This window comes from Camelus ferus, chromosome 21, assembly GCF_009834535.1.
Source record: "Camelus ferus isolate YT-003-E chromosome 21, BCGSAC_Cfer_1.0, whole genome shotgun sequence".
Taxonomy (NCBI): domain Eukaryota; kingdom Metazoa; phylum Chordata; class Mammalia; order Artiodactyla; family Camelidae; genus Camelus; species Camelus ferus.
The window spans coordinates 13,917,776-13,928,952 of NC_045716.1; the positions used below are offsets into that span (position 1 = coordinate 13,917,776).

At 42.6% G+C, this 11,177-nt stretch overlaps 1 protein-coding gene across 1 annotated transcript in view; it reads right to left on the reverse strand.

Annotated features, from left to right (window-relative positions):
* DUSP27 (dual specificity phosphatase 27, atypical) overlaps positions 1 to 10,944 on the reverse strand; it is a 28,875-nt gene extending 17,931 nt beyond the window's left edge. Inside the window, exons 1-2 of the mRNA XM_006193966.3 lie at positions 10,803 to 10,944; positions 10,057 to 10,182 (exon numbers count right to left, since the gene is read on the reverse strand). Coding sequence (XP_006194028.1) covers positions 10,057 to 10,166 — 110 coding nt within the window. The 5' untranslated portion in view covers positions 10,167 to 10,182; positions 10,803 to 10,944. The remainder of the gene's footprint in view (positions 1 to 10,056; positions 10,183 to 10,802) is intronic.
* Positions 10,945 to 11,177: the final 233 nt, after the last annotated feature.

Consider the following 11,177-nt stretch of genomic DNA (forward strand, 5'->3'; position numbering starts at 1 on the left):
TATGGCAGGGTATTTTGTGAACTGTTGTGTTCCTATCGCCTAGTGTAATGTCTGCCTGATAGAGATTCTCTGACTCACTGATTGAATTTGTCCTCAGTGTGGTGACATATTTAAGGGAATGTGGTAGGTACTATTGACAACAGCATTTATCAAGTATTTGCAACTTGCTCATCACCTTACTGGGATACCAGTAGCAAGCCCAGGAGCAAATCCAGGGTCTGGGCTATGTTCTGCCCATGCTCACTCCCTGCCCTCCTGAGGCCAGGATGTATACAATCTTGGGGGCCTATATTGGCAATCAGCAAGTTTTTCTTATTGTGGATTAAAGGTGGCCCCAGATCTGTGACACTCTTCGCATAGAGTGGTAGGGTCGATGTCCACTTCCCTGGAATCTGAGTGGTCTCTGCGACTGCTTTCACAACAGAATATGGTGGGAGTGACATCACGCCAGTCTCTGAGCCTGGGTCTTAAGGGCAGTTTTCCCCTCCTGGCTTTCTCTTTGGAAGCCCTGAGCTGCCGTATAAGAAGTCAGATGATCCCAACCAACCCCAAGACCACCAAGTTGGCAGGGCGAGGTCAACAGTCCCTGCCAAGCTCTCAGCCAACAGCCAGCCACGTGGGTGAGCCTCTTAGAGGGACGTCCTTCACCCCTTGGGCCACTCCAGTTGACCCCACATGACACACAGACAAGCTGCCACGTCCGGTCCTGTCCAAATTCCTACCGGAAAGGGGAGCAAACTAAAATCTTTGTCTTAAGTCATTACATTTGGGGGTAGTTGTCAGGCAGCCACAGACAGCAGCAACAGCACTGTTCCCAGGGCTAAGAAGTGAATTCTGAGCGCTAAGGCCCTCTTCTCCCGACAGTAACACAGAGCAGAGCTAGTAAGTATCAGTAACCCACCTCAGTGTGTTGCAGTCGGGAGGTAACAACAAAGTCATCCCAGTGTGACAGTAAGCCCTGACACCATGCCAGGCCCTGAGGATGTTCTGGGCCCAGGAACCAATGCAGTCTCGGTTTAAGAACATCAACATTTCATAAAACTAGAGCCAGAGACTTAAATTTTATATAAATATGAGTTACGCTTCCATTTCAACAATATTTACTGAAGGAGTTTTATTTATCGATAATTAATTTATCAATAATTTAAATTTATTGGTAAATGCTATTATTCATAAAATAATTATTTTGTTTATTAAGGGTCAGGATTATGTAAAAATGAGGTTTAGGATGAAAAATCAAAACAAACCCCAGACAGGGTAATTAGCTGAGAATGCTTGTGTTACTACGGGACTGGTAAGGGCTTCCTCCTGTCATGGCCCTCAGTCCTCCCAGAGGTCAGTTTTCTCTGTTCATCTGCGGGCCTTCAGGGCTCTGCCTTCTGGGGAGGCTACAGGCACAAACTGAGAAGAGACACAGGAGGAGTCCTCAGCAGTCAGGTGTGCAGAAAGGCCTGGGCCAGGAACTCAGCAGGTGGCGTCCCCGGGAACCCCGCCTGGTACCGCCTGTCTGAGAGCCCTTGATCCTGCCATTTTCCCTAAACAATGTTGACTTCAGATTGTGTAGATTTGGTTTCATGTGACAAATGCCAGGAACTGACCATCTGTCCTGAATATACCTAAACTCTGAGGCTGTAGGTTTCACTGGGGAAAATTTGAAATTAAATTCTGAAAATAGAAATGGCAGAGAAACATCCTCCCTTCTTGTTGGTGGTAAAGACTGAACTTCATTCAGCTCAGGAGTCGGTAAATCTGAGAAATCACATTTGAAGACTAACCAGGACACTTTTGGGAAGCTGGAGGTTTTATGATTGAGAAAAGAGGGGGGTTAAGATCAGATTCCCTCCCCAGCCCCACAATGTGTCCGTTTTGGCTGCTGATACACAATTGTGAGCAACAGTAAACTCAGCTCAACATCCTCCAGGGTTGAAGGTAGGATGTAAATTACTAGCACTTTTATGAGTTAACCTGTTATGAGAGAAGGAAATGTAAACCTAACAGTCCTAAGACTGTTTCTGCCAAAGACACGGTTTACTGAGTCGAATAAAGAAGGTGTAGGACCTGAAAGGACTTGCGTGGAGAGCAATGTTCCAGCGTTGAAAAGCAGCTCCCTTGTTTTCCATGGAGAAGCAGGATTGCAGAGAAAGAAAAGAGGAAGGAGGCTGAGATCTGGACAAGTGGCCCTGTTTATATCTGCAAGGTCAGTGAGATAGCAGCCCTAGAGGTTTTGATTTATGACCGTGTCTGCGCCTCCACCCGCGTGTCTGAGATGGAGTGCGACTACTCTCACACCGTGATTGGAAAGCAGCAAGGGCTGGCTGTTCAGAAAGACCGGCAGGGAAAGAGGGGCTCTAGGATCGATACACACCTCATCACAGGCTCAGGAAGCAGCAGCTAGAAAGCCTTGAGGGTGAATTGAAAGAGAAACAATAAAGCAGAATTTGATGGACTTCCTAACCAAGAGCAGAGACGGGGAGCAGCTTTCTTTAAACCTGTGTTTTTCAAAATTGCAGACGTCATCCATTAGTGTATTGTAAAATCAACGGGTTGTGCCTAGTATCTGGAAAGAAAGAAAGAAAGAGAGGGAGGGAGAGAGAGAGGGAGGGAGAAAGGAAGGAAGGAAGGAAGGAAGGAAGGAAGGAAGGAAGAGAGGAATACAATAGAGAATAGTACCAACCATTGTAAAGATAAGTATAATTTTGTGAAACCTTTTAAAATTTACATATATCTGTATGTATACCCTGAGTAAATGGCATGTCCTACAGTGGATTACAGTTGGCAAAGTTTGAAAGCCACTTTTTAAAACCAGTTACCAGGTTGAAAAGACCCAGAAGGGAATGGAATTGGGGGTCCTCCAACTCAGACCTCCTGACAGCTGATCACCTCCTTTCAATGAGTTCCTTGGAATGAAAATGGAGGCAGAGGCCCAGGAAGGGGGTGTCTTTCTTGATTTGGCTTTTGCAAAAAAGGAACAGGTTTCTGAGCTTCAGTGAAGTTGACGACACAGGCAAAGTTCAGGCTCCAAGGAAGGAGAGAAATCAGGAAAGCAAATTGATTTTTAGCAAATTGCTTCCAGCAGGCTTCATGAAAGAGCCAAGGCAGAAAATTTTTCACAGAAAAAGAAATATAAAACAGTAAGGGTAAGTGGGAGGAGCCATTTCCCAAGGACGTGCGATGGGGACACACAGACCTGACATTCCATGCCCCCCTCTCCTGCCCCGCCGCCACCACCAGGCACACACTGACCTCAAGATAGGAAAAGCAAGCAAAGCACAGTCAAGGATCTTTGCAGAAAGTGGAGGGGAATATGCCACCAAGAGAGACGGCCTGACTAGATCAGCATAGAGTTCTAAAACATCTCAACGGCTTGAACAATTCAAATCTGAAGCCAAAGAGAGAAATGAATTTAAAAAAATTGTGTGTGTGTGTGTGTGTTTAATGAGGGGAGGTAATTAGGTTTATTTGTTCATTTATTTATTTAATGGAGGTACTGGGAATTGAACCCAGGACCCTTATGCATGCTAGGCATGCACTCTACCACTGAGCTATACTCTCCCACAAGAAATGGATTTTGACTTGGAAAGATAGAATAACAGAAAAACATTCTTTAAGTCAGAACAAGAGAAAGATAAAGTCTGACCCTTTATTTGGAAAAGAAGAGAAATCTGGTCATAGCTAAGGAGGAAGAGGCAGAGGCAGGCTCCTAGACCACCTGCATGGGAAGGCTTGGCAGGTCATGGCCTCCTGTCTTGAGGTTGGTTTGCACCCCAAGCACACTGATTTCTTAGACTGTGTTCATCTCGGTGACTGGGAGGTCTGATGGAGATTATGGATACCAGCAAAGCTGCCACCAAGCTGCCCCATTGGATGGGGGCGGTTTATATTTTAGTGTTGTTTTTTTTTTCAAAATTCCAAACTCATCTCCCCCAACTCTTCCCCTTTGGTAACCATAAGTTTGTTTTCTATGTATGTGAGTCTATTTCTATTTTGTAAATAAGTTCATATATATCATTTTCACATATAAGTGATATGACTCTGTCTGACATACTTAGTATGACAATATCCAGGTCCAACTATGTTGCTGCAAATGGCATTATTTCATTCTTTTTTATGGCTGAGTAGTATTCCACTGTGTATGTATGTCTCTGTGTGTGTATATATATATACATACATACATACCACATCTCATATTTCAGTGTTAATTCATGAATTACCTCAGGGAGTTTGCCTAGCTGGGAGATGGATGCATCTCTAGCTGCAGGTTTTCCTCCAGGGAGAGTGACTCATGGTGGCTAGGTTTGAATTTAAGGTATTGGAAGTCAATGTCTAAGTCAGGCAAAAATGAAGGCTTGACACCTCTAGCCACTGTCTACACCCCTTGTCAGGTTCTTAATCCACTCTAGGATGAGATTTACAGGTGAGGCTGGAAATGTTGAGACTTCCTGCCAGAACAGCAAGCATACTTCATCCCCAAACTAACTCTGATGGATTGGCAGTGGCTGTTTGCAACACCTAGTGGACTTTTGCAAGGCCCTATCCTGACTCCACAGAAAAGAGTCCAGATGTGTCACCAAAAGAGCTGGATCGAAAGTTGCAGTGGGTTGAATGGGATCAGCCAAAGATGTCTCTCAGAACCTGTGAATGCAGTCTTATTTGGAAAAAGGATCTTTGCACAGATAATGAAGTTAAGGATCTTGAGATGGGATCATCATGGATTTGGGTAGGCCATGAACCCAGAGGTGTCACTTAAAAAGGACACAGAGAAGAGACAGAAGAGATGGCCATATGAACACAGAGGCAGAGGTTGGGGTTAAGCTGTCACAAGTCAAGAAACTCCTGGAGCCAACGAAGCTAGGAAGAGGCAAGGAAGGAGTCTTTCCTGGAGCTTCTCAGGGAGGATGTCCCTGCTGACATCTGGATCTCAGACTTCTGGCCTCCAAAATTGTGATAGAATATATCCATACTATTTTTAAGCCACTCAATTTGTGATGATTTTTTACAGTAGTCCTAGGAAACTAGCACTGAGAGTCTGCTGATGGGATATTTGCTGACTCAGAGCATAATTTAGTTTAAAAAAGCCCAAGCCTTTAGCTCAAGGAATATAACAAGAAGGATAGAATTTCAGGCACTTATTAAGTATAGGGAGGGCTGTCCAGCCCTGGGGGATGGCTGGTTACTTAGAATAGAGTCTTTGCTTGTGGCAGAATTAGAGAAACATCATGTTTTCACTGGAGTGTGTGGGATTCTGGTGAATTAAGTATTTCTTGATATCGTGAGTTACTAGGAAGAATTGATTGTCAGATATCTTCCTCTGGAAGGAAAAGGGAAGAGAACCACCATTTATCAAATACCTAATGTATCTATCTATATATTATATTATAATAATGGGTGTGATGTATGTAATATATATTATAAACAATATGTTACATTACATTGTTTAATCTCTACCACTGGGTAAAACTGGTATTCCAATCTTACGACTAAGTAATTTACGTAAGTTCTAATAATGGCTAATAAGTGGGGGAACAGAGCTGACCTCAATTTTGGCCTCAATTATACCACGTAAGTTCTTCCCACATCACCATATGGCCCCCTAGAAGAGAGTTTTATTTCTCTTTTCATAGCTTTAAAATAGCACACAGCTTTATCTGAGGTATAATTGTTACACAAACAGCACATGTTTAAAATGTACAGATTGGTAAGGTCTGATATGTGTATACGCCCGTGAAACCATCACCATGATCAACATTGTGATATTCACCATCACCCCAAAGTTTCATGTCCCTTTGTAAATCCTCCCTCTACCCACTCCCTACTCCACACTCCTCAGACAAACCCTGATCTGCTTTCTGTCACTACAGAGATTCATTTGCATTTTCTAAAATGTTCTATAAATGAAATCATATGCTATGCACTCTTTTTTGATTGCTTTCATTGAGCAGAATTATTCTGGGATTCATCTATGTTGTTGTATGAATCAATGATTCATTCCTTTTTTACTGCTGAATAGTATTCCAGCGTATAAATATACCACAGTGTATTTATCCATCCACTTATTGATGGACATGTGGCTTGTTTCTAGGCTGTTACAAATAAAGCTGCAGTGAACATTCATGTACAAGTCTTTGTATGAACATAGACTTTAATTTCTCTTGGGTAAACACCTAGGAGTAGAATGATTGGATCATATACATATAGGTGTATGTTTATCTTTTTAAAAAACTGACTAACAGTTTATAAAATGGTGCTACCATTTTACATACCAGCCAGCAGTGGGATTGTTCCAGGTCCTCCATATTCTCACCAACTTGGTAAGGTCAACCTCTTAAATTTTCTAATAGGTATGTAATAGTATATCACGGTGATTTTAATGTTCACTTCCCTAATGACTAAGGATTTTGAGCATCTTTTCATGTGCTTATTTGCTTTCCATGTATCTTCTTTGGTGAATTATCTGTTCAGATCTTTTGTCCATTTTTTTTTAAAGTATCATATTTTATTTTTTGAAGTTTTTTTGTGGGGGAGTAGGTAGTTAGGTTTATTCATTTGTTTTTAGAGGAGGTACTGGGGATTGAACTCAGGACCTCCTGCATGCTAAGCATGTGTCTACCACTTGAGCTATACTCTCTGCCCCTCATCCATTTTTAAATTGAGTTGTGAGTTTCTTTTTAATTGAGTTTTGAGAGTTTTTAAAAGTTTCCTATTAGCATGATTGGCTTTTATTTTATTTATTTATTTATTATTATTATTTTTTGGTTGGAGGGAGGTAATTAGGTTTATTCACTTATTTATTTTTAGAAGAGGTACTGGGAATTGAACCCAGGACTCATACATGCTAAGCATGCACTCTACCACTTGAGTTATATCCTCCCCACCAAGAGCTGTTTTTTCTTTTTTTTAATATGTTTTCCATATGAGTTCCTTACCAGATATGTGATTTGCGAATTTTTTTTTCCCAGTCTGTGAGTTATCTTTTCATTATCAAAGATACTGTAGCTGCATTCATTTGGGCTGGTTTAAGCCTGGTTTTGTGTAATGCGTGTTTTAGGGAGAGGTGGGTTGGATGATGTCTCAAAAGCCAATGCAGCTGTGCTAATTTATACCTTAGATATGATGATTATTGCAAGAAGGGATAGCCCATGAGTTGTCACTGTGTGTTTGTCTTCCTTGAAAATGTCTGAAAAGGGCTAGCCGATTTGGGATCAACTTCTAAAAATCAATCGCTAAGGAGTATACTGTACACAAACCAAGAAGGGCATCAAACTCAATAGGATTCAGGAGGAGTTCCTGAGAAGCCACAGAAGATTTGCTCTATATGTGGGGCCAGGGTTTTCCACAAGTAAATGGGGCTTTCGGGCTGAGCCCTTTTTTGGCTAGGAGGGGGACTGGCAGCTGGAAGGGCTAAGAACTGAATGCTGTTGAAATCTCTCTGTTAATAAATGCTTTTGTCTAGTGGCAGGTTCAACTTATGGGCAACTCTGAAACCAGCAGAATTGATCTTCCCTGCCTCCTACCTCCCCTTGCAAGGATCCACCTTCCACCTTCCCAGCCAGCACTCACGGATTGCCTTCCCCAACCAATAATCTGAGACGCTTAATCCATTTAAGAAAACGCCTGTTCCCTAGGGCAGTGTTTAAATATATATACCAGCCATTATTTGTCTAACCTACTGTTAACTGAACAGTTCATCACATTGTTTAAACATTCTATATTCTTAATGACTGTTAACTGTTAACACATTCTAGTACCAGTCCTTCTCATCTGGGGCACACGTGTACTTATTTCTGTTACGTTTGTATCAGGAGTGAGCCTAATGGGTCAAAGGACAAGCGTACCTTTAGCTTTAGTAGATACTATGAAATAGTTTTCCAGATGGTTGTACTAATTTACACCCTTACCAGCAATGAACAGGAGAGCCCTGACTGTCTCACATCCTCATTAATATTTGCTATTGTCAGTCTGTAATTTTAGATAGTTTGGTGAGTATGTAGTAGTAATGAACTGTGGTTTCAATCTGAATTTCTATTATCCATATATTTCAATATATCCTATTCCACTTGCTCTCTTTACAGTGTGACCTTGATCCTCCACTTGCCTCCTTTTGAACCTGTGTGGTCGTTCATGTGACTTTTTTTTGAGGCTAGATCGTGTAAATCAGTGCATTTCTGTCCTGCTCCCTTGGATGCTAACTCTTGGAACTTTGATTGTATATTTTTGGTTTCAGTGATTTCTAGCTTAATTCTGCAATGGGCAGAGAACATGTTTTGTATAATTTCAAGCATTAAAAGTTTGTTGATACACAAATGGCCCAGCATATGATCCTTTCTAGTAAAAATTCCATGTGTGCATGATGAGAATGTATATCCCGCTTTTGTTGGGTACATGTTCTATAAATGCTGATTAGGTTAATTTTATTATTGTTTTCTTTAAATCTCTTATACTCTGATTTTTTTTTTTGCCTCATTTTATCAGTTGCTGAGATTGTATTTTTAAAAAAGCGCATTTGACTAAGATTGCAGATTTTAATATTTTCTTTAGTTCTGTCAATTTTTTTGCTTTATATATTTTGAAGCTGTTATTAGATTATAGAAATTTAAAATGAATATATCTACCATATGGTGAATCCAACCTTTGATCATTATGCAACATCCTTCTTTGCCCCCAATAATGCTATCTTAAAGTTTTCTTCGTCTGATATCAGTAACTCACATCCCTGGCTTGCTTTTAGTTAGTGCTTGCAATTGTGGCAGTTTGTCCTTTCCAAAGATGGCCACAGTGTTTCCCATCCCACTTGCTCTCTTTATAGTGTGACCTTGATACTCCATCAGTGGAGTGGTGGAGCTTATGTTGTTGTCTCCTTCTGAACCTTTGTGGCCCTTTATGTGACTTCTGAGGCTAGATCAAGAAAATTAATGCCCTTCTGTCCTGTTCTCTTGGAAGTCAGCTACCACGATGAGAAACCCCACACTGGCCCACATGGAGGGATCATAAGAAAAGATCGCGTTAGGTGTTTGGGCCAACAACCCAGCTGAGGTCCCAATGTGAAGTGTTAAAACATGTGAAGATGCCTCTCTGACACCAGCCCCCCGCTGTTGAGTCACTCCCCACCTTAAAATCATCCCCAACCTCCAAGTCTTTCCAGCTGAGGCCCCAGACATCTTGAAGCAAAGACAAGCCACACCACTGCTCCTTCCAGGCGCAGTGAACACCATCTCCTGATTGTGACTATAATAAAAAGGTTGTTTTATGCCACTAAATTTTGAAGTTGTGAGCAATAGTAACCAGAACAGTGTAGTATAAGTTTTCTATCCTTTGTTAACCTTTGTACATCTTAATTTTTTAAGATGTGTCTCTTATAAAAAGTATGCAGGCTTGTAAAAAAAAATTGAGTCTGACAATTTTTCTCTTTTAATTGGAGGATTTAGTCTATTTATGTTATAGTAATAACTTATTTGAGTTTAAATTTTCCATCCTAGTATTTTCTTATTATTTATTATGCTGTTTGTGTCTTCTTTTTCCTCTTATTTTGGACTGATTATATTTTATTATTGCATCCTCCCCTCATTAGCTTGCTAGTTATACATTCTAAATAACTTTTAACAATTACACTAGAAATTACAAAATGCATCCTGGACTTTTCATTCAAATTTAAAGTTTCACATAACCTCTCAAGATAACCGTCACTAAGCTGAGAGAATGAAGCATGTAGACAAGGAAGCAAAGAAATAAATTAGGACCAAAAATTATATCTAAGAAAGAACTTCAGGTGTGACTTCTGACGCATGGAGTTGTTAGGTCTCTGGATCCAAAACCAATTATGTTTTTGAAGGGATCGTATTTTCCAAAAAACCATGAGCCTTAGAAAGCCTCAGGTGTTGTAAGTTTTAAAATAGCTGTTGGATCCCCAAGTTTCAGAAAAAAGCAAGAAACCGTCTGCAACAGCTTTACAGCCTTCCAGGGAGACACCCTCTCCGACCTGACTTGTCACCAGGCTCTCCAGCCCACCCCCACCCCCCGCCACGGCTGGAGGGGCGCGGGGCTCAGCGAGGGCACACTTACTGGCTGGGGGAGGGGCTCCGGAGGTACCGCGCCTGCACGGCCCTCACGTCGGCTTCATCCTCTTCGCCTGGGACCACCTGCTCCTCCTCTGGGTCCCCACTGGTCGCCATGACAGCCTGTCAGCCTCTGTAAGTTTGGTGCGGAAAAAGCCAGTCAGGGACTCTGGTTCTGGAGGTTTTGTAGGGGGGAAAGAGGTGTGTCCATGATGTCACCTGGGTGGAACTAGGAATGGGAAAGTCACTACATGTGAGCAGCCTGATGGAGAAAGGACCTGTGGGGAACACCAGGCAGACTTGGCCCGGCTATTATCAGGACACCAAGATGCACGGCCCACCTTGAAGTCACAATATTTCAGAAGTGACAACTTGGTTCCTTCCACAGACACCAGCAAGAAAGCAGCGAGGGGGACCAGAAGTTTGCCTTAACTATAACTGAAGCAGTTGAAAACCAGTGAATTCCCCAGACAAGAATGATCTTTCTTTAAACCTCCTGGGGGCTCTCTCTCTCTCTCACACACACACCTTTTGTGTCTACCAGGGGAGGTGCCTTCTTCAGTGTCTCTAACCAAGGCCACAGGAGTCATTGCCTTTGGCTCAGGCGCCCTCCCACAGCCTATTAAGGAACATGCAATCCCCCAGGAGCTGGTCCCAGACATGGCTGGGCCCTGACTCCCCGGCCAGAGCTGCAGCCCCATTGCTTGTAAGTCCTGGGCTCAGAGGACAAAATGAACGGAGAAGCACACTCACCGCTGATCTGCCTGTATCTCCACACCAAGGGGCAGTCACCCAAGGGTGAGGGACCCAGATGAAATGACCAGAAGCTCCGACAGGCGAGAGGGACCAACCTCCCTCCTCTCTTCGGTTCTTCTTCTTTTGAGGGGCAGGACAGCTGTGAACAGGAAACCTTAGCTACCTTCTAAATTTAGCCTCAGGCCCCTCAGCCTGGCAGATCTCTAGGAGGAAGGAATGCAGCCTCAGGTCTGGGTCCCAAAAGCAGGCCCCAGTTAACTCTTTCCCTCCTGGCTGATTCTCTGGGCGCTGACACTGAGCAGCAGAGGTGGGAGAAGTTCATGCTTTGTAGACAGAGAGACCTAAAGAAAAGTTTTGCTTTGGGCTCTCTCT